Consider the following 23,561-nt stretch of genomic DNA (forward strand, 5'->3'; position numbering starts at 1 on the left):
AGGTTGCTGCAGCATTCCCTCCAACCTCTCAGAATCATCCCTTCTGCAAAGCCTGCATTGGACAGGGCAAAGTCCCTAGCAAAGAGACCCCTTGTGAGGGTTGTGTAGAACAGAGGGGCTTTGTGTAAGGGTAGCACAGGCTGGAACCTGTCAACTGAGCCACTTGCTTGGGGTGGCTGGGGTGGGATGGGCAGGTTGTATAAAATCCCTAGCAACCTTGGATAATTCCAGAACAAATTCAGGCTGATAATTTAGGTTGCAATATGGTCCCTTCCTGCCCTGGGGAGGCTGGAAAATTGCAGCTGGCTAATCTGTTCACAAAATGCACTGTGCACATCTGGAGAAGACAGCTAAGAGGAGAAAATCCTTCTTTGCTTGGCACAGTAATTCCTCATCCTCTATGCCATCAGGGCAGAGACCCTCACAGCTCTGTCTGGTGCCCCAGTGAGCAGCCCTGGGTACAGAATGAGAACCAGGAGGGCTGTGTGTTGCCCCAGCTTGTGGCAAGGCTTAGGGACACTGGGTACCTGGGGAGGTCTCTGCCACCCTGGCTTCTGCTTGCCACCCACCACACGAATAACAAGTGCTGGGGATGACTCAGCTTTGAGGCCCCTCCTGCTCTGCAGGCACTAATAAGTTTTCCCATTAGTTCCCATTACTGCAGTATTAGAGAGCAATTTGCTCACAGCTTGCACTGAAGCCCTTGCAAGGGGGGAGAAAGGGCTGCTGTATATATGGGAGTGCAGGTGGGGGGGCCTTGACCGACGGCTCCTGCCCAAAATCTTCCCCCTGGCAGAGCTCTGCACCCCAGGGTCCCCAAGGCCCAGACCAGAGGTGGGACAGCTCATCCTGCCTCTGTCTGCCGTGGCAGTGGGCATGGCACCAAGATCCTCCATGTCAGGTTTCCACCTGCTTGTAAACTATGTGGCACTTGCTGAGCGTGGCATGACATGGTGACATGGAGCTCAGAAGGACACAGACATCTCTGTGCCAAGCCAAATCTGGAGAGTGGTAAGATTTCAGCTCTTCCTCTCAGTCCCAGACTCTCACAGCAGTCCAGGGTCAGTCCTGCAATGCTCATGTCCAGTCTGGGCATGTGCAGGGTCAAAGGATTTCTCCTCACTTACACCTGAGAGCCATTCTGCAAAGATGGGGAGTAGTAAATCATAGAAGGGCTTAAACACCCTCCTAGCAAAAGAAAGGACAGGGTAGTACAGCAGACCTTATTTGTTGTGACAGAAGAATGGAGTTGAAGTCCTGGACATACTGACCCAAGCAGGATTTCGGGCACTATGGTTGGAGTTGGGAACAGGAGCTCACCTGGGTATCACCAGGCAGTGGCTCCCATAAGCCCCGTGGGAGCTGTGAGAACCACTCTTTACCTCTGCCAGCTTTGCTTGGTGATAGCAAGGGTGGGAAAGCACAGGAGTTGCAACAGAGGAGTCACACCAAAAGCCAGGACAGATCTCCTCTTGCTGCAAGGTCCTCTCAAAAGGCCCAGACCACTGCCTAGGAGGCATCACAGTCCCAGGATGGGAAGGGGGAGCTGGGTAGAAGGAAAATAAGGGGGTCTGCAAAGGTGATAATGAGACTGCCACCGCAGAGGTGGCTGTTGCATGCAATGGGAGGGACTGGAATAACTGGTTGCATGGCTCTGTGCTGAGATGGTTTCTGGAATGTGCTGGTAGTCAGTGGAAAGAGACAGCTCTGACCCCACGAGAGGGAGATGCCTCAGTGACAGGCCACCCCAGTGCCCAAGTGCATCCCTGACACTTGGAGACCCAGCCGTTCCTACCTGTAGGAGACCTGCTTTCTGATGGCCAAGTGCAGGAACTGCTCCTCCACCTCCGCCACGGCCACTGCTCCTCTCATCTCCTCCCAAGCTGGATCCATGCTGCGGAGGCCCAAGCGTTGTGCTTGTCCAGTGCTCTCTGTATCTGCTGCTCCCTGGAAGTTTGCTGTCGCTCCCCTGGCCACCTCAGCATCACTCCTGGCAGGGGAGAAGTCTCTCCAGCTCCCGGGACCTTCAGCCATGCTGGAGTGAGGTGTCTCTCTAGGCAAGGAGTCCCACTTTGCCCCCAGAACTTCTTGGGCAGCCTGGTCTTGTCCCACGGAGTCCCACAGTGCTGCTCCGCTTCGCCTCCCCAGGGCCGTGGGACAATTCCAGCAAGGCGTAGCTCCCTGAGAGAGCACAAGCACGAGAAAAAACAGTGTCCAACTTTTTGCACTGTTATTTATTGGCCTCTTGATAGCAGCTTGAATAGCTCAGACGCAGCAGCTCAGCCTCCTGCTGTCTCTACTGCCCTGCCACTGAAGCGGAGGAATATCTGACACACACCTGGAGATGTTGGTGCTGCTCCTCGGAGGCGCTGGCACTGTGAGAGCAGTGGGGAGCACAGCGCTCACTGAAGAGGCACAGTCCAGGGATAGCAATGCTTGCAAATGAGTGAAAAAGAGCTTGGATTGCCTTCTGCAAGGTCCCTCTGGAGCCAGGCACATCCGTCACTGTCCCCAGCGGCAGCAGCTGAGCGGGAGCAGCAGGGAAAGGTAGGCAGAGAGGAAAGTGCCTGTGAACAAAGCCTGGAACAGCTCTCAAAAGACAAAGCAGAAAGTGAGCATGAGTGTGTGCTGTGTGCGTGGGGAGGGGGCTGCGGGGAGCTGCATCCAGCAGGCAGCCTGGTGTCACCTTAGAGACACTTGAAACTGGCACTTAACTCTTCAGAGTCTGGGAAGGCAGAGGAGGGTGGCAACTCAGCTGCCCCTCTCTGCCCGCAGTCCAGCTGGCATCTGCCTGCCTGCAAGGGCTGCTCAGGGAGCTGGGTCTTGGTCACTTGTCTTAACCAGACCTGCTGTCAGGTGAAGTCAGGTAGCCTGGAAAACTGCATGACAGCAGCAACCCCAGCAGAGCAAAGTACCTGCTGCTATATCCAATCATCCACCATGGATGACATCTGTTCAGGGACAGGGTCCCCAGCTGTGGGCAGTGGTACCCATCTGAGCAGAGGTGGTGCTGTAGCATGGCCTCTATCTTTCCGGTTGGCTCATTCAGCTCCTTACCACTTAGGAGGCTATTTTATTCCTGATTTTTCCTTATTCAAGTCAATTTTTCTCCAATCTTGGCATCCAGAGGTAGAAACGACCTTCTATTCTCTGCCCACATACATCAGAAAAGTTGCATCATTTATTCGTCCCAGGCTGCAGCTGTACTTTGTGACCCGAGTCCAAGCCCACCCTCATGCTGTGGATGTCAGCTGGGCTAAGAGATCCCTACAAAGCTCCCATATGTGCCTGATTTGTTCTGTCCCAGATTCACATGCTGTGCCTTTACCTGCTAGGCCCTGGAAAATTCAAAGTTCCTGTCTATAAGAGCCATCCCCTGCGTCATGGCAAGGTCCTACAATCGTGTATTGCATGAAGAGCACGTTGCAGTCACCTGTAATCCCAGTGTTTTCCCATGAAAGTCTGGCATGATGGGGGCAGGAACCTGTCCTCAACCTGCTCTGTTGTATCACCATGGAAGTCATCAGGAGCATCTCATCCTTCGTGCCAGCACTCTTCATTACCTCCATATGGCCCTGTGGCACGTCTGCTGCAGGGTGCTGTGGAACAGCATGTTCCCATGCCGCTTTTCACCCCAACCTGGGAAGCAGCAGGGGCTGAGGAAGTGCTGTGTCTTTTCTTGGTAACCACAGCCCACTGGCACCTCCAGTTCAAGTTACTGAACCTTTGTCTGGCTCTAAAAGTCACAATGATATCTCTCTCTGGCTGCACTCCTGGGGGATTTGTTTCTCTCAGGGGCACAACAGCCCCCAAACCCACTCCTCCACAGAATCGTGACTGGCAGGGAGCCCCCACCCTCCTCACTGTGTGACTCAGCCCCTCCAGCCCCCACAGGGGTTTTGTTCTTCTTGAAAGCTGAAGTGCTGCGGGGTGAGCCCTCCCCCAGCAGCACTGCACAAGCACAGCTGGCCCGGGGCAAGCAGCTTCATCCTCCCTTGCAGGGACACAGACCTGCTTGGGAGCTTGCCAGCACTCCCTGCATGGATGCATGGCCCTGCTCCATGTCCTCCTGCTGCCCACAGAGGCTGGGAGCAGGCTATGGAAAGGGAGAAGCAGCAGGTACCCCATGGCACCTGTTCTTCTCACCACCCACAGTGAGATGCTTCTCTTTCTGCCCTGGGCTCTTCCTGGCCTAGGGAGCCTCTGTTGCCATGGAATATGGGAGCCACCTTCATCTCTGCCAGCTGGGCTGTCAGGGCAGGACAAAGATGAGCTCCCCAGAGGAGCTACAGGGGATGCAAAATGCTGGTTCCCTCTTGCTCCCAGGGAATTTTGGGAAACATCTGTCTTGTCCTTTATGGTTAAAGAAGTTTGTGGCCACCAGGCTGAGGAAGTGGATGACCAGTCAGGGATGGAGACAAATAGGAAATTGGGTGAGAGCAGGGTTGAGACTTCCAGGTAGGAAGGAAGGCAGAGCATTTCTCACTGGTGTTTGTGTCAACGCCATAGGAAAGGAGCTTCAGGGTGGGAAGCAGAGACCCTTATTGCAGGCACAGGAGACCCCTGAGCCAGGCACAGCAGAGCCCTGAACTAACAGCACCTTTGGTCAAGTCAGAGTAAAGGCCTGGACAGTAAGCGCCTCCTGCATTCCCAAGGGGCCTGGTTTCTTGCTCCACAGAAACCCTCCTGTGGGGAGAATCTGCCAACAGGGGATTTCTAACTTTCTACCCACATGCCAGGTTATATAGCTGTCATACAGGCAGGGCAGGTCAGATTTTGTTCGTCTGGAGGAGACATATCAGGATATGCCTGCATGAGGTGATGTAATGGATCACACAGACTTCTGCATCTCTCTCTGCCCACCTGACTCTGCTGGATGTTTCATGTTTCTCTCATGAATGGGGTCACCCTTCACTTGGAGCTCCCTGAAGACTTGGGAAGAGCAGGCAGATGCTGCCTGAGGATGATGGGGCTGGACAGTAGGATTGGGTCAGTCCTGTCCTCCTGGCACCCTTCAGCTGAGCCAAGTCACCTGCTTACCTGGTGCTTACCTGTGTAACCAGGGGACACACAGGAATGTGCCTCTCCTGTGCCCTGATTTCCTTCTGTGTGGGCATGTGGGACAGTGCAAAGGCATAATGGTATTTACCATACACACCCCATCCTTGTTTTTGCAGGCGTAGGCAGGGCATGAGCTTTCTAGGAAGCAGCATTTCTAGTGAGTAAAGCTCTGTGAAGGTACAGTCGTCTTCCCTGCGCACAAGAAAAACCTCCACCCTGCTCACCTCTAAGCCCCATTTCAGCCGCCAGATTAGAAAATCAACACAGATTTGTTGAGGCAGGCCGAGTCAGTGTCCATCCAGGTGCTAAGCCCCATAAGCACCTGGGGGATGGGTGCAACTGCCCCATTTTCCCCAGAAGTTGTCCAAAAGCCCAGGCTTCTTGCCTGGTAGCGGGAACAAAGCCTGTTTATCCCTTGACGGATATGTGAGACAACTGCTAGCACAACTCCCAAGAAGGAACAGCAAGAGGGATCATGCAAGGCTTGGAGAGCATGGATACTCTCCCGAGAGCCCTAACAGCCCATATCCTTCTGAAACAAACAAAACATACCCACCAGGCTGCTACCATGCACTGCCAGTAACCCTTTTGGCAGCAGCAAGCCACAAAACCTAAGTATTTTATCTTTTTTTGTTGTTTTTAATTGGCCTGGTAACAGAACAATCGGGAATAATTTGTCTCTGAAAAACAAAGTCCATGTTCTGTTAGCATTTTTTTGTTCAGGGCTTGTATGAATTGACAGTGCAGAGGCTTCTGAGAAATGTGACCCTGACAGAAGCCCAGCTTGCTGTGGCAGAGCTCAGCTGGGGCACTTGGAGCAGACCAAACACAACTGAGTGAGGCTGAAGGTGACTTGTAAAGAAGGTGACTCTTGCTCTGCTAATTCTCTCAATCTGCTCTAATTAGTTGCTGTAGCCAAATTGGTAGGTGTGATTGGCTGGTGCATTTTGGGAGGCATAGCGGGGATCAAAAGATCCTAATGTGTCTGCTTTGAGCAGCTCAGAGATATCTGGTAGACTGCAGAATTAGGAGGATTTGTCAAGATGAAGGGAAATTTTCTCCTGATGGAAAGGCTCTGATTGGTCTGGCTGTGTTAAAGGAGCCAAAGCCTGAAAACTCATCCTTTTAAGAGCTTCCCTCTTGCATCTGTTTTGGAGTGTCTATGAGGGGTGCAGGCCAAAATCTCCCTGGAAGGCAATTCCCAAAGGGCTGTGTGAAGTTTCACAGGGCTGAGCAAAACAGGGCTGAGCCCTTCCTCTGGGTGAAATCTGATGAGTGCAGGGAGCAGCCCCACCCCATAGTGGGGGAAGGTGCATCATACTGACACAGGGTTAGGAGGTGCTTTTGGATGAGGTACTGCAGGGAAAACATCAGATTCTCAACTCACAACTAGTTCTGACCCAGGAAGAAACTGCAGGGCAAGGTCAGGCATTTCCTTGCATTGGTGGGTGGGCAGGGGGAAGGGAGCTCTGCATGGGTCTACAAAACCATGTCAGACTAACCTGCCATGGATCACACATCAAACTCCCTGTTGGTAGTACAGACCTGGCTCAGAAGAGAGAGCTCCCGTCTCTCCCAGATGCTGTTCAATGGCCAGCTCAGTCAAAACAGCGAGGCAATAGCTTTACTCCTCTCCACAAAGAAATTATAATCTGCAGAAAGAGACTTTTGTAAGCCCCAAGCCTTACATTCTGCTGTGGCACAGTCCTGCTCTACCAGCCCAGCCAGAGGATAGCATCTTTGAAAGGCACTCCTGTTTAGGCTGCCTTCCAGACATGGAGGGCTGACTCCAAGGACTTGCTTCAATGGCCAAATTCTAATGAACCCACTTGAAGCTTGCTAGAAAATGAAAATTTGTTTTCTAGACCCTGTTACTTTGTGTTTCACACACAATCAGGACAAAACCTATCCGTTTTTGCAAGTGTAAATGGACTGTCAGAGGTACAGGCTGACAGACAGCCAGGACCCAGGTCGTTCCCCATTTGAGTGCAGTTGCTCTGCTTTTAGAGTTAATGAAAAGATTTAGGTATTTGTTCAGACAGGATAGGACATCATGCTATGAGCTATGTCTTTGTTGTACAGACCCCTGCACAGCCTCTTCATTGAAGTAGCTCTTTGCTTCTCATGTACTTTCTTCCATGATCTTTCTCCTTCCAAGAAGATGATAGTGGTATTTCGAGGGGGGAAAAGAAACTGAGGCAGAAGAGTTCTGACTTGTTCAGAACTGCAGAAGAAATTACAATGACAGTGCTGCTGGAAATAAAACATGCAAGTTTGTTTCTAGCCCCTGACATGGAGCATGAAGTCCCAGTACTGAACCAAGTTGCACATGGCCAGGGAGCAGGAGAGGGAGCAGGAGGTGAAGAGCTGTGATGTGGGCTGGTGTGACAACCATGCTTCAATGAAAGCACCTGTCAACCCAGGGCTGATGCTGCATCTTTTTATTTTATTTTTATTTTGCTTCATAAAGCAAATGCAGAGCAAGTGATAGAAGGAGGAGAAAGGGTGGCTTGAAAACAAAACAAAACAAAACAAAAACCACAAAAAAAATTAAGAGGGAAGAAGCAGCTGCTGGAGTATAAGTGGAAAGTGAGCTGCTACAAGAAAGAAGTTCATAGATGCCAAGCCCGCACTAATTCTTAATAAAATACAATACTGAAAATAGGATCTCAGAGTCTCCAAAATACAATATCTTAAGGGATCGGCAATAATACAAAATAAGTTTCATTATGTACAAACGAGTTCTGCTCTTGATCTCTGTACAACGGTGGGAGCGGGAGGCATGGGGACATGCTCAGTGGAAGTGTTGGGGTGGAGGAGGGTGTGCTTGGGCCCGGCAGTGGTTCTTTGTGCTGGGGTGGAGGTGGAGAATGGGGAATGCAGTGGTATCTGCTGACCAGTGTGGGCAGAGCAGAGCAATGCTGAAAGCCTTCCTCTTCATCACCCCACTGGCCATGCATGCATGATTGCAGCCAGCTGTGTCCAAATTTTCCTAAATTACTTGGAGGGGCAAAACCAATTTTCAATAGGGAGAAAAGAAGGATGTGAGGGCTCTTCCCTCACCTCTTAGTCCTTGAGCAAGAGCCATCCCATCCTTCCTCTAAAGGGAGCCTTCTCCACTCCCAGTCTGGGGGGAAGAGGAGAGGCTGGGGCAGTGCAGAGTGAGTCGAGGGTGCTTGATGAGAAACAAGCAGAAGAGGAGCCTGCTGTGAGACCTGGCAGAGTGCACAGGGACTCCCGTGTTACACATGGGGCAACCTGCCACATCCCAGATCTCCGACACTCATGTCCCACATTGTCCTTCCATCAAATGGCAGCTGAGGGAATGGAGTGAGGAGACACTTCTGCCTTTTTGCAGGACTTCTGCTGGAGAGGAAGAAGGGTCAGAAATGGGTGCCTGGGTGCTAAAGAGAATGGCATAGGCTTGAGATGATATCACTTCAACACCAAACTTGGCAAGGCTGGCCTGAGAGGTGGTGTGGTAAGAGTTTGCTATCTTTGCTGTCAGCATTTAGAAAGAAGAGGTCTAAAAATGTCTTTGGTGACCCTGGCCAATTCCAACATACCACCTCTTTCCTGTCAGATGTACCTGTCTCCAGAAATGCCAGTATGTCCTCAGTGGCTTTCACAACACTATTGTGCACACAGAGGATGTGAGGGGAATGATGGCTAATCTGACAGCCCTCCAATGGGTTGTAGAGCTCTCCTTGGTGGTTCCTAAGACCCCATTAGGCATGAAGCAGATTCAGGGATGGAGAGCTGGGATAGGGGTTGGGTTATGGGAATGTGTTTTTCTCACTCACTCTCAAAGGGGGAGGCTTGCAGAATGGAAAGTGAGAAGACCACTGACCTGGCTAGCACTGCACTGTAGGGCCCAAGCTGGGAACAGAAAGAAAAATACCACCCCTGCCAAAACAGGGGTGCTAAGGGTGGGGAGAAGTGGATTGTGAGGGAAAATTGCTCTCTCTTTCAGAGCTCTGGTTACCCAGAAGCTGCTGGCTAATTTTTATGGTGATTTATCTGTCTGGGATCTCTCTCCCCTACTCCGTTTGTGTGCAGATCTTTGCAGATAGTTGGTGTTGAAGTTACGTAGGCATGTCCATCAAGAGAAAACTAGAGCAAGGAAGAACTAGGTTTTCTCTCAATGGAAGCAGAAATATACTAACATATGGAAGGCAAGGAATGAGCTCAAACTCTCCAGAGCCATCTCTCCAGCACCAGCATCACCCACTCCTAAAACCCTCAGCAGGACAGTAAATCCAGCACTTTCTCTCTCCTTCAGGTGCATCTGATGTAGCCAAGACCTACACATGTGGGGACAGCCCCCTTGGTCTGGAGGCTTTGGGGAGTGAGCTGAAGAGTTTATGGGCTTCCTCTGATCTCCCTCCTCTCCAAGGTGAGCCCACATCCATAGGGTAGTGCTCATTTAAGCAGGAGGTAAGGCCAGAGAAGAGGGAGTCTCAGGGCTTCTCCAGACACTTATTGCTGGTTCTGGCAGTCCTGTGACTCCCCTCAGAGAGATCAGCACTAATGGGGACAATGGGGAAGGGGAGGAGCTGAACCCAAGGCCAGTTTAGGAGTGTCTAAATGCAGTGTCCTCTCCTGCCAAGTCCCCTCAGTTGCTTGGTGAGGAGGGAATCCTGCAATCAGACAGATGAGGCCTTGAGGTCCAGCAGCTGCTACAAGAATTCAGTTGTCTCACTGGAGCTTGTCTCCCTGAGGAAAAGAAAAGACAAGGCATCAGTCAAGGTTCATTGTAGCCTCCTATGCAAATCCACCTCTCTGTGTGCCCAGCTAGTTTGCTCTGACCAGGATGAACTCCTTCCCCAGGGCACTAAATGGAACACAAACCTGGGACCATATGAGTCATCCAGCCTTCCACATCTTTATGCAAGTGGGACACTGCTTAATGGACAAACTTTTGCTCTAGAAAATGAACTTGTTGCACTTGTTCTTATGCTCCCTGCCAGCACTGGCCTCCTCCAGCCACGGCTCTAAGCTGATTGCCTGTCCTGGGTGGCTTAGCTGTCTTCAGCTTGCAGCAGAGGGTACAGATGTGCCTGCTGCTTACCCCTAGACACTGTGCTGAGTTTTGGGCTCAGAAGGTGGCCCCACCTGCTTACCTCTCACGGAACTGCTCTTTGAGGTGGCTGAGAGTTGGGTCAGTTTGGTTCTCGTCAGGACCCCCCTGGGTTTTGCTCAGATATTTAGCTGTCTCATGTGTCCTGGCCAGATGAGGCCTTCCTTCTTCAGACTGCCTTTTTTTGACTTCCCACCCCTCAGGATGGTCCATGGTTAGGAAGGAGCTATAGCTCTCTTCTAAGGAGCCAGCACCCTCATCATAGAAAAGGAGGCTCCGTGACTGAACTGGAAAAAAAGGAAAGCATTGGTTAACAATGAGGGCAAGATCTCTTGCAATGGGCGTGGGTCATGATTGTGGTTTCAGCACATGCTCACCCAGCCTTGTCCATGTGAACTGTGCAGGATACCCTCCTCCCCCTAGCTTCATGAAGCAAATGCCCCCCTGGATACACAGCCTCTTCAGAAGACAACCATTCTGTCCTGGGACTTTTCCCTCATGCTCCTTCCTTTGACACTTGTCATGTTTTGGGACAATGGTTAGCATAGAATGACAACAGGCCCAACAAGGAGCTGTTATGGAGTTTGTACCACAAACAGATTAGGAGAATTCCCTTGCCACAGTCCCAGCATATGGGGAAGGCACAGAGGTGAGGATGCTATGCCTGATCAGGGAGTGTTGAGAGAAGAGCTGGAAATGGTTTGACAAGTTGAAATGGAGGAACACATTAGACTCACTCTTACTAGTTGTGTAAATGTCTGGTGCTGGTGTTGCTTTCACGGTCTGTGATGCTGAAGAGAATTCAGGGAGACAGGGCATCAGGGATCCCAGGATCAGAACGAAGCAGAGTGCCAGCACCTAGAAAGGAGATCAGCACAGAGTCAGTGCCACTAGCCATGAAGAAACACTCCCCCCACAGCACAACAACATGAGGCTGTGTAAGAAGATCTGGTCAGACTGACAACTGGGTACCTGTGGTCCCCCAGACAGGGAAGGGGCTTGCTGTGCTAATCTCTGTTGCAAATTCAAGAAGGGAAGCCAGAAACTTCCTCTTGTTGCTTTATTTGGAGTATTTCTGGTTCAATTGTGAGAACTTGCATGTCCTAGGAGACATGCAAGAGGACAGATAGTGGAAGGCATAGCTGAGAAACAAGCTGAAAAAAGGGAGACTCAACAGAAGCGACAAACTTTGCCTGGACCAAATGGAACCTGACCATTGGCTTAGCAGGACCTGTTGTGAGCTGTAAAGAAAGCAAGACCACTGGGAGAAATCTGTGAGGTACTACACACAGAGCAAAGTGAAGCTACTATCCATGCAAGGACAGAAATGACAGCAGAACTGCAGTTGCCTAATACCTGATAGTAAAGATGCAGAATTCTAGGAAAGGTTAAATTTATGCTTGATGGGTAGGTATGCAGGACCATGTGTCTGTGCCTTCTGTTATCAAGCAGAGCAGTCAGAGCTACTAGGCAGTGATAACAGGAGAAAGGTACATGAAATCTCCCCTGAAATCCCTCAGGTAGGTTTGGAGCTATCTGGAAATTCTGCCGTAACAGTGAAGCTTCAGAGTGAAATGCCAGTGCTGATCATAAGGGACTCGATAGAGCTTAGGGAAGTGCCAGCACAGAGCAAGAAGGCACATATGGGAAATGTACAGAGCCAAATTACTGAACACTCATGCACCATGCATGGTCTGTAACTACCTGCTGCCAGCTCAGTGCTCAAACTGAGCAGCCAAAGAGGCAATGCATCTGTTGGTGATTTCTACTACCTATGTATAAACTAGCAAATTTGATCTGGGTGGATGCCTGTGGGGACAGCCAGCAATTGCTTGACTGCTTTTCAGAAGTCACCTATTTTAGAATACCCGTGCCTAAGTAATGCACAGAAGCTGGTACATCAAGTTAATTTTGACCACCAGTGGATTCCAGGAAATGTGGAAGATGAAATAGAAACATGGGGATACTATGTTATATAAAGAAAGATTTTAATTATCCAGACTCCTCATGGCTGGCTTTAAAGTAAGGACATTAAATGAAGGCAGCATAGATGCTAAGTGTGTCATATCAGGCACATGAATTTAGAATACTTATTCAACAAAAACAGAGGAAAAAATAAATTCTGAATGGATGTTGCTTGGAATTATCACAGCCAAACACACAACTTGGAGAAAAGGGAGCCAGCCCTGTAAAGTCTGTTCTTTCCTTCTAAAAAAACCCAGGCTTTTTGGGCTGAGAAAGAGCAGTATACTTAACATCTTGCTTTAACATGGCTTTCAGCTGGGGTTTTGCAAAACAGCACTGTTTTTACTGTTTTGTTTCAGGTTAACTCTGATGCTCTGATTCAGACCTAGTTCAAACTCTATAACAGTTCAAAACAGTAACTCTTGCCTTGATTTGGAGTAACATTTATGTCACAGCTTTTGACCATCTTATTATTTGACCTCCTAACATTGAGGGAAATTAACCTAGAGAAGACTACTGCAAAACCATTTGGAAAGGTGAAGGCAAAATTAATAATAAAATAAAAGACATACTGAGAGTGTATTTATCAAAGGTTCACTGTTAAACTGTGAGGAAGTAGCAGATGGAGTAGCAGAGAGATCTGTTACAGATCTGGCAAGATTCAGTGTTTTTAAGCTTGACTTAAATGATGGACTGTATCAAATCTGCAGATGGGAGAGACTACAAGCAGACTGGCTTTTGGTCAGTATTCAAATTTGAAATGATCTTGACCATGGGAAGAAATGGTCCAAGAGAACAGTGGGAAGATATATACAGACAATTGTGGAAACGTGCTGAGAGCTCTGAGGTGGCAGGAGTGATTAACAGAGGAAATACATCAGTGGCTATGTGTTTCAGCTGTCCTACAGAAGAGGCTCTGGGAGTTAAACTGATGCATAAGACGGGTCCAGGCCAGTGTTACTTTGCAAAGGGCAAGTCTCAGCCCAAGCATTATGAACAGGCTTTCTGGTGGATTTGTACTGGCCTTCAGGTGGAACACTATGCCCAGCTTTAGGCCCTATACTTCCAAGAAGATGCAGGGCCATTGGAGAAAATCTGGAATATAGCTCTGGGAACAATCAGTGATTCAGTAACTCAGCCTTCGAGGGAAAACTGAAGAAATCATGGTGATTTAGCAGACCAGACTGAAGGGAGTTGCTCAAAAACAAGAGTTTTCAAATATATAAAATGCAGCTGCCCAAAGGGAGAATAAACAGATATTGCTCACAATGGGCAGAAGAAGTTCTAATAGGCTTAAGCTGCTGGAAGGAAGATTGAGATGAGATAGCAAGAAAGCTTTATCTGGGAAAGATAACATAGCACTGGAATGGTTTGCCTGAGAGGCTGAGGACTGCTCACCACTGGAGGCCTTCAAGGAGTGGCAGTACAAATATTCAGGAGCAATGACACAGGGCTAAAGAAGAAGGGTGGCCTGCTCCACTCCCATGCTGCAAGACACAATGATTCTACATATCTGTCATGATAAGGAATGCTGTATTTAAAAATGGAAAATGAGAACTCAGAGGCTTATGAAAGGAACTGGTCAAAGATAGAAAAGCAAATTACAAATTCTTGGAATGCTTCAAAGCTAGGAAGTCAGAGTGGGTGTGTGGGCTGGGATGCCTGCAACAAAGGGAACAGCAAGGAGACACAGGACATTGTTGGGAAGCTAAATTAGATATTATATCAGCCTTTAGCACAGGGGTTGTCTGCAAGGCACCTCTTCTAAAATTGTTTATTCCAGGTAGTAGCATTGAAGAATTGTTGGAGCCAGGGGTGCTCTGATGAGCTGCTGCATTAAGGAGCAATGAGTCACTGGGCTCAGCTGGGTCACACCCAAAAATGTGGAAAGAACTTGGGAATGAAGACAGAGAGCAGGGACAAAAAAAGACAGTCATTAAAATCTGGTCTGACAAGGGGGCAGCAAAGAGTAGCAAAAGGTTGAGCAGATTTTGAAAGGAGAAAGTGCTTGAAATTACAGAGCAGGGGCCCTGGAACCAAGGAAACTCATTGAACCAGGACCAAAAAACAATCCCTCAGGACACTGAGGATGCTGAGAAAGTGGGGCAAGTACCTCACCATCTGTTTGTATTTTGTGACTGCTAACAGTACAGAAGTGATAACAAGATATAGATAACTAACTGACAAATTTGTCACAAGCAGCTACTATGACAATCCTACAAAGACATCACAGGGGTGAAGATTATATTTTTACTATGGACCATAAATTTTCCCCAGAAAAAAAAAGATATGAAGATTAAGCAATTTGTTCTATTTATGGCTACACACTGGAATGCTCTAAAACTCCTCAATGAAGCCAATATTTATTAACCATGATCCTCCACGATGAGGCAAATGGGGATTACCAAAACAACAGACAACCCTGAATTATTATGGTTAGTCAAAAGGACAAAGAGAATTCCAGATGGATTTAACAAAGCCTATGTGCAGGCATATCAAGAACAGATGCCATTTCTTGCTGATAAACACAAGGTAATGCCCACTGGGATGAATACTTGGAGTGTTCATCTGCCCTGCTGAGTTAAACATTAAGCATTACCAGCTCAGCAAAAGAAAACTCTGCCCATTAACAATGGAATCTCATTGAAGATTTTTGCTGAATGGCTAATAGCTAATGAAAAGCAAACAAAGTGCTTTTTTGCCCAAAGAAGAAGGTAGTGAAAATGCAGGAATTATTCTAATGTTGTTGCATAAACAACTGATGTATGTATGACACAGGGCCCAGCTCTGGTGACTATAAAACAAAAGGAAAGAGCAGATGTAACTGACAACAGAGCTGGACAGCAGGGAAGAGGGCAGAGACAGGCAATCAACAAAGCTGTCTGAAGAAGCATGGCCAATAAGGAAGATGGAAATGAAGCTTATACCATTAGACAGGTCCCAGTCTGCGTGGAAGCCATTTTATAAGGTCTGGAGACTTTCCCAGCTACCAGAGCCTGAAGCTTCTGTAACTGCTGGAGCAGAGTCCTGTGATAGGAAACAATGCATATCAAAACTTAATAAGGAGGTAGAAGCCAGTAAGTGAGTCAAGAATACCACTACCTGCTTCACATTGTACCTTGGTTTTCCCTTCTTGTGAAAACAGGTATCTCCCCTTTGCTGTATATTGCTTAAGTTCTCTGACCAAACAGGCTTGGGAAACAAGAAACAAAAAACGGTCTTATCAGTGGATCCACCACCACCTTCACTGCACCTACCCACCATTATGAATGACTATTATTTAGGGCTCCTGGGTGCCTGAAAGCCCAGCCAGTCAATTCCCAGAGCAGTGGAGAGCCAGCATACCATGAAAACCAAGCTCTGGCATGGAGGCTGAACTTTGTAGACAGGTCAGACCTTTCACACAGGCTTGCCTGCTCCCACTTCATTCAGAGACACGTACTCTGAAGTTCAACTTGTGCCCCAAACTGTGGTGGAGAGAGAAATAAGAAACAGTTGTGATCCCCTTGAGCTTCTTCAGTCTTGGCAAATTCTGCAGAGGAATGTAGGCAAAGCCAAATCTTGAGTTCAGCAATTAATTAATTCTCTGACTGCCCTGGTTGGAACACATGCTAAGGTCTCTCTGCCCCATTTAACTGTTCATGGGCATCTGCACACACAATACAAAACAGTGGTAGGTGTTACCAAGAGCTACTGAGCCCTTCACTGAGCTGGTGAAGGAATCTGGGATGAGGGAGACTACAGAGTGCACAGTTCCCAAGAGTTGCATACTATGAAATGGAGACTATTGCTGACTTTCCCTCTGGGAGCACTGACTGTTTTACACAAATATGTTTGAGCTTTCATAAAATGCCAGGTCCTGGAACCAGGAGACTGCAGGAGATTCCCAGCTTTATCCCTTTCCAAATCCTGTTTTGCTCCCTGTACATGTGGAGGGAGAGAAGCACAGAGTGTCCCACTGGCAGTGCTCAAAAACCAAACCCAATTAGAAGGAACACAATGTGTATTTTAGGGGAAAAATTAAAATCTCTTGGCTTTTAGGACAGTGTCCTCATTTTTCAGGGTGGGGCTCACACTTTTTCAGCAGGAGGGCTGCCCACACTCCCAGAGAGGCCAGGGGTAAGATGTGCTTAGCTGCATGACAGCAGCTAAGCAGCTGTATCTCTGGCAGACAGGAGACCTCTGGCTCTCACACACCTCAGCCAGACCATGCCTGGCAAGCCCCAGTCCCAGCTCCAGTGTTAGGCCTGGAAGCCAAGGCCACTGCACTCATGTGGTGGATGGGAAGAAGGGGTGCAGTGAAGCCCTTAGGAGTCCTCCATGAGCTGACAGAGCAGCTGAGGAGTGGGTGAGGAACTGGCTCTCTGGCTGTGGCTCTCCCCTGCAATTTGAGCTGATAAAAATGGAGCTATACAGACAAGCATCCCCTGCAGTTTACCCTGCCCTTGCTCACACCTGTTGTGCCCAGTAAGAGGGAGCAGAGCTGGGCTCTCCTCTAGCTCCAGCTGCCCTTCCCCGCTGCAGGGTGGAAATCTTCATTATTTGCTTCCAAGGAAACAAATTCCCCTGGTAATTGGTGGGCCAGCCCTGCATAATAAGAAGTACAAGTGCTCACCAGAGCTTTGAGTGAGGAAACCCAGAACCTTGGGTGAGAGAACTTTAGAACTTTGGGGCTGTGGGAACAAGCTTGCTCCTTTCAGGTGAGCAGTAGCAGCAGATGAGACAGAGATTCTTTGGCCTTGCTTTGCCCAAAAGAGGCTGAGAAAGGGCTGGAATACCACATGCACAATGAATTGCCCTGGATTTGGTGGGAGTTAGGATCTCTACTTTTATTAGAAGAATGGGCTTTCCCTGTATTCACCGAGTCTGTTCAGCTTTCTCAAGAGAAACCTGAAACAGCCACAATATGCTCAGGGCCTTTTATTTCTCTGAAGAGCCCAAAAGCAGAAACAGTGGGTCTGAGATGCTGCTGTGGGGGGCCTCCATTAATGCATCTGCCCTGGAGACAGAGTGAGCCCTGGAGGGGAATGGAGAAGGCAGCATGAGCCCAAAGGATTGCAGGGAGAAGGACGCAGTGATATGGGAAACATGCCTTCGCTCCCTCCCTCCCCTTGCTGCCGAGTGTCCTGGCAGTTTGTCCCAACACAAACATTCCAGGCTCGCTAACCAAATCCAGCTGCCTCCTTGCTGTCCTGGGCTCAAAAGCAGCGCCTGGCCAAGCAGCACCGTGCAGGAGCTGGAGCAGCCTGCTTTTCTCTCCTTGTCCCCCTGCTCCAGTGTTCCTGACTTCCCTTCCTACCCACCCTGCCCTACCCACAGAGGGCCAAGTCTAGCTCCTCTTACCTGTTTGCATTTTCTAAGGTCTCCACTTTTTTCCAGAGTTCATTGTTTTCTGTTGTATATGTCTCTACCCTATGGGAATAAAACCCATAGCCAGTTAGTCACAAAGGCCAGAGAGATTAAGACAATGGAGTTCTTGCTTTTCATGGGGCATGGAGGCTCAGTGGCTTCATCTGTCACCTGCAGATATGGTCCTGAAATCAAATGTTACTTGTCCCACCTGACTGCTGCCAGCCCCAGTAGAGCAGGGATAAGACTGCAGGCGGACAGTTACATGTGACAGTTCCTAGTTCAGCATCTTCGGAGGGTTGGGAGAGATAGTAGCACCTGGTTACAGGCAGGTCAAGTCAGGACAGATCCAAAGTTATGCAGGCATTTCCATCACTTCCAAACCCCCCTAAGAAGCATGAAAAAGGAGGAGGGGAACAAAGTCAAACCCCTCCCTGAGAACCTGCCCTGGGCTCTGCACCCTGGCTGTGAAATCCAGGCTGTTCTGTGCAAACACTGGACCAGCTCCGACTGCAGGCACTTGAGGGCAGCAGAGAACCTGCAGGCTCCTTCCCACATCTTCCGACGGGAAAGTGGCTGGGCTGCAGCTGGGACAAGGGAAGAGGAGTGCCTCCAGGTCGGGAGAAAAGCAAGCCGGAGAGAGACACAGCCCGATCCTGCTGGAGGTTTGCAGCACAGCCTTTGAACCAGGCGTTCCGTGCAAAAACTGGGCTTCCAGCAAAAGTGTCAAATTGAATGGGGAAGGGCCCAAGTACAGGCTTTGACAAACCACTTTTTAGTAAGCCAAGCTGACCAAAGACATGTTCTATTAAAAAAAAAAATCGCTGAATGCTGCTTTTGGTTCACATTTAAACCTGGCATTGTTTGAAAGCCATCTGTCATAGCAATGCTCTAGCGTAACAAACTGCTTAGTACATACAGGCACCACAGCCACATCTGGGGAGGAGGCCCCAGCACCAAACGCCCTGGACCTGCCCTTTAAGTGAGGTCAGCCAGCTCCCCAGCCCCGGCTTGAAGGTCCCCATATGGGACACTAGCTGGAGGTGACGTGCTCTGGTGCCTGGACGTACTCATGCACACTGAGGCCCCTTGAATCATCTGCTTTAATTGAGCATTTCTGTGCAACTAGAGAAGATAAATAGCATCCGGGAGAAGAGTTAATTAAAGTTGGGTTTGGGGGTTGTTTTTTTCCACTTGCTGATCTCAGATGGTGTTAGTAACTGGGAAGAAGATAGTAATTATACAGAAACATGAATTTGTGCCTGGATTGCAGCATTCTTCTTTGCCTGGGAATGCGCATTAGGGGTTGCTAGCATAGGAGTTATTTTCTACCCAGTCAGTGTCATGTGACTGGGTTAGGCCTGCCATACATAGGAGAAAAACAAGGTTGCAAGGAGAAAAACAAAGCTAATGCAGAGTGGAAGTGGGGGAGAGTGGGGAACAACTGCAATGCAAGGTTTTTCTTGCTGTCAAGTGTTTGTGTGTCCAACTTCATAGGAAGAGAGGGGGAAAAAGCCATGATCTTTGCCCTCCAACAGCTTGCCACTTATGGGACAGACAAAATAGAGGCACCTTCTAGTGGGGAAACCCAAAATCCCACCTTGTTGGCAGCCAAAATGGCCTGTCTTTTGCAGGGGACCAGCCAAATGAAGCAGTTGGAAACACAAAATTTCCTGCCCAATCTTTATCCCGCAAGAGGATTTCTAGGAGGGAGGAGAGTAGGGGCAAGATCCCAAACCAAACTCCTGGGCATCCAGCCTTGCAAGGAATTGTATTTTTTGAGCAATTCAGAGACAAAACATTAGAAAGGCGGCCTGTGCATGGTCAGGATTCCTTTTTTCAAAGTAAGACTGAGAAGAAGAAACTTACTTTTTCTCTAGACATTCCACATACTCTTTCTTCTTTCTGCGGCTCTCCTGAGCAGAGATCTGTGAGGGGGGGCAGAGGGGAGTCAGTATCATAAGCCTCTGGATGTTTTTTTGTGGCTCATGCATCTTGTCTGTCTCCTGCACACACAGCACCCTAAAGGCAAATGGGGAGTTGCCTTCCTGCTGATCTCTAGGCCAAAACTGAGGGGGATTGATGCTGAAGGTATGTAGCCCTCCTTGACTTGTAACCTGCAACCATTTGTTGCATTATGCCCCTCGCTGCTGAGAGCATCTTCAGGGCTGCATTCCACTCCACTGACTCACATGTGTATGCGCTGTGGCCATTGGGGCTGATTCTGCCCCAGGCCACTTCTGAGTCACCGGGTGATTAGTTCAGTCTCACCATTTCTCCCACAGGATGCTTTCTAATCCCAGTCTAAAGTATCACAGTCTCTGCCTGGCTAGTGAACACTCTGCATCACCCGTCCGGCACCATGCAATGGCTTTGGTTTCCCTGTCCTAGCAACAAGGCCTGACCTGACCAGTGTGTCTGATTTGTGGACCCTATCCCACACCACACACTCCCAGGAGCTGTGCTGGAGGCCACACTTCCCAGGTATGGCTGTATGCAAAGCATGCAAGCAGAGATGCCCTTTGGCACCATTTTTGTGGGTTGGGAGGCTCATGCTAGTGTACCAAAGGCATGATCCCACTTTTTCTGAGCTGCCGTGGCACTGAGGAGGTGAGGGTAACTACAGCAGTGGTCAGCTGAAGATGCTCTGGAATCATGGGAACTGAATGATTACATTTTTTGTAGTCACCTTGTTCTTGATTTTCCTCCTGACCCTCTTCAGTGCTTTCTCCTCTGCTTTGGTGAGGGGCAGCTTGGTAGGAATGGGATAACCCTCTGCAATCAAGGTGCGCTTCTCCTCTTCAGTCAAGAGCAGTGGGCCAGAGGTTCCTTGTAACTTCTGAAACACACAGAGATCATTCATCAGTGTCAGCAAGGAGCTCTACTCCAGTGATCCTCCTTAAAGCCCTGCAGAGCAGCCAGAGGCTGTACACATCAGAATAGAATACACTGCTGCCCACTGACACCAAACAGGTGCAGGGAAGTGCTCTTTCCTACTCTCAACCTGATCTGGGGGCACAGCTCAAGATGAGGGCATCTTGTTCCTTCACAGTGAGGCTGGCTACACACTTGCACTGCAGGACCTTGCCAACAAACTTCTGGGCAACAGTTAAAGTGGTCTGGTTACTGGAATTCTCAGTAATTCCTCTCTCTCATTAGCCTTCTCAGAAAGTCCTGTTAGTGCATAGGCCACTTCCCAAAGTATGGATGAAAGACAGGACCTGCAAAAACAAGGTAGCTGCTGGTAGATATGCAAGATTCATTGTGCCTCTTCTCACTCCCGTGAGCATTTATCCTTGTGCTAAGACATCACATTGCCTTGACAGAGCATTTCAGCTTGGAGACCTTAGCAAGGGCAGGAACCTCCACAAAAGCCCTGGAAATCCTACAAACCCCTCTGTGTAGCAAGGAGCCCTGTGTCCCAGCCCTGTTGCCTCCTTACATGTGGTGCTGTGAGGAGAGGTGAGGAGGAGATGGCAGTAGAAGAGCGAGCAGCAGGCCGGGCTGGGCTGGAGGGAGGCAGGGACCGAGGGCTCTGAGATCCGTCACTGTCACTGCCATGGCTGCTGGGTGGAGTTGGAGGCATCTGCACCAGGTCATCTACTGAGGAATAAGGAGATCAAGTCAATGGCTCTCATGTCAGCCTGTTGGTACAGGGGTTATGCCCCCTGCCATAACACAGGGCTGAAAAGAGAGGATGATGAATTCCGCAAGATGGGGTGAGCCTGAGAAAAAGGCTTGACTGAGCACTGCCCAAGACAGAGGTTAGACTGACCTCAAATGTGCTAAACTAGGAACTGCAGAGGAGCTGGCAGGGCTTTGCCAAGGAACTGAAGGTATTTATAAAGCAATAAGGTGCTCCAGTGTCAACCAAAAAGAAGTAAAAAGCCTGTGATGTTTTTGCTCCATAGCCTGTTCACAAGTACAGGAAGCTCTGTGAGAGCAAAGCTCTTCCAAAAGCACTGCAGGGCTCACACACTTGCCAGCACACTTGATCCAACGGAGCTCCGGTCACTCAGTTGGTTTCCAAGCACTTGAAAACTGTCCCCACTTTGTACTGGAGAGCCCTAGGGGCCTTAATGGAGGTGGGAATATGCCTAAGGAATGTCTCTCTGCGGCAGTGGGAGTTCCCATAGTGCTTTCATTTGTGCATCGGCAGATTTTCAGATGCTTGGGTTTTTTTCAAATTAAACTGGATCCTGAATTTCCTGACTTTCATATGGTTATTTTTGGATAGCTCTACAGTCTCTCTGAGGATTTTAAAGGCACTCTTGCATATTTCCAACTCTGAAGTAGCCTGTTTTGCCTGGGAGTCCCTGTTTGAACAATTTTGTTTACGGCTCCTGATGCAGACACTGATCTGAGTTAAAAGAGTGCAGTGCCCACTCTTCTGGTGTTCTCTGCCCCAGTGCTGCCTTATATGCACAGCTCTGCCTTAAAGTGTTGTCTTTCTGCCCTGTATAATAACAATCTCTAGCTGAGTAATATAGTTGACCAGGAAATTCTATCTTCTTACCTGTAGGTACATTTAGAAACTGGTTCACCTCTTTGGGTTCAGCTTTGATCACAGGTGCTGGAGTCATTTGTATAGGAACCTGTGGAAGAGAAGCAGGAAGAGCTCTTGGCCACTGCCACATCCCCTGCTCAGAAGGCTCCCACCAGTTCTGTCCATAGCCACTGGTCCCCTGCTGCCTGTCCTGCCCCATCTCACAGCTCTGCCCCAGAGGAGCCTCTCACCATGGAGGAAACCAAGAGTTCAGACATAAGCCCCTGAAGTCTCAGTTGCTGGGCACACAGAGTGCAAACGCATTTACAGAGGAAGTGGCACTGGAAGATGGATGTGCTGCCAAGCAATGCACTGAGCTGAGTATCTCCAAAAGGGAGATGACCTTTATTCTTGGCAATTCTTCCTTTGATAGACCCAGATGGGCTAATTTAAACCAACCCCTGCGTGACCATGGGAAGTCCTTCTTTGATCTGCCTTCATTATAAATGGGAGTATAGAGGTTGTACAGAAACAGAACAACCATGCTGTCCTGTCGGTGTGACTTTCACCAGGGCCACTGGGCAACTGTTTCCAACTGGAGGGGACTGAGAGCTGAATAAAGAGATTTACTCCCGTCTGTGTTATCCTGCCCCTCAGCCTCCTGGCTTACCAGCCCCCAGCCCACCATAGGGTGGAGTTTTTACACTAAACAGGCACATTGCAAACTCCTCCAGACTGTAAACACAGCTGAGAGTGCACCATGGTATGGCTGCTGAGCATACACAGCAGAGATTGGAGGGCACAGCAAGTTCAAGCTGTGTAAATAATAGAGGAAGTTTGTGCACAGTTTTGGCTGGAAGAACCCATTTGTTTTGGATGGTTGTTTAAATAGGAAGATGTTCAACATGAGTGAAAAAAGGAAGTGAACCCCAGAGATGCTCTACTGTTATCTACTGAGCTGCTACGAGATAGGCAAGGTCTGTGTAAGACTGGTCAGACCTTCTCATCCAACACAGCTGGACTCAAGGCCAGCTGAACTAAGCCCTCAACTTACACCCACATACCAGTGGCATAAAGTGAACCTCCTTCAGACAAACAGACTTCTTAAGAACCTAGATATGACCAAAAGAGTTGGCCCCTTGTTACACAGAAATAATAAATCCTGCTGCTTCATAGGAAAAAGTAAGCAGGACCTGGAGTGGGACCAACATTTCCAGTGAGCAGCTACAAAGAGTGAGAGGCCATGTGACAAGTCCAAAGCCATGAAAAAGACAGTGGCAGAGCAGGGGTCTATATGGAGGAATAGTGAGGTCACTGGCATCACATTAATTGACACTGTTCTCTGAAAAATGAAAATAAGCCAAGAGTGGCTACAGAAATATTGGCATATTGGAGGGGGCAGATGTCCAGTAGGTGCAAGCTTAAAGCTTTTGGCTTTTGTGCCAAGGAAATATGCTTATATTTAACCAAGATTGTAAAGCCTTCTGTGCTGCCATTTCAAGAGGAGAATGACAAATAATACAGTGTCTGGGCTTTGTAACATCTTCTCCTGTCTGTTCAGTAGCTAAATCACCTTGCAGGACCCTGCAGACACATGTCTGCGTCTGCACTACCAGGGGT

At 48.9% G+C, this 23,561-nt stretch overlaps 1 protein-coding gene across 3 annotated transcripts in view; it reads right to left on the minus strand.

Annotated features, from left to right (window-relative positions):
• Positions 1 to 7,497: 7,497 nt before the first annotated feature.
• Positions 7,498 to 23,561, minus strand: part of CREB3L1 (cAMP responsive element binding protein 3 like 1) — a 45,308-nt gene continuing 29,244 nt past the window's right edge. Inside the window, exons 4-12 of one of the 3 annotated variants that reach the window (XM_030949114.1) lie at positions 21,972 to 22,050; positions 20,898 to 21,055; positions 20,145 to 20,294; positions 19,325 to 19,383; positions 17,450 to 17,518; positions 15,034 to 15,133; positions 10,879 to 10,999; positions 10,185 to 10,428; positions 7,498 to 9,777 (exon numbers count right to left, since the gene is read on the minus strand). In XM_030949114.1, the coding sequence (XP_030804974.1) occupies positions 9,741 to 9,777; positions 10,185 to 10,428; positions 10,879 to 10,999; positions 15,034 to 15,133; positions 17,450 to 17,518; positions 19,325 to 19,383; positions 20,145 to 20,294; positions 20,898 to 21,055; positions 21,972 to 22,050 (1,017 nt within the window). In that variant the 3' untranslated portion in view covers positions 7,498 to 9,740. Of the gene's footprint in view, positions 9,778 to 10,184; positions 10,429 to 10,878; positions 11,000 to 15,033; positions 15,134 to 17,449; positions 17,519 to 19,324; positions 19,384 to 20,144; positions 20,295 to 20,897; positions 21,059 to 21,971; positions 22,051 to 23,561 lie in introns of all 3 variants that reach the window. The other 2 variants (XM_030949115.1, XM_030949113.1) reach the window with 2 other exon arrangements.

This window comes from Camarhynchus parvulus, chromosome 5 (assembly GCF_901933205.1).
Source record: "Camarhynchus parvulus chromosome 5, STF_HiC, whole genome shotgun sequence".
In the NCBI taxonomy this organism is placed as follows: domain Eukaryota; kingdom Metazoa; phylum Chordata; class Aves; order Passeriformes; family Thraupidae; genus Camarhynchus; species Camarhynchus parvulus.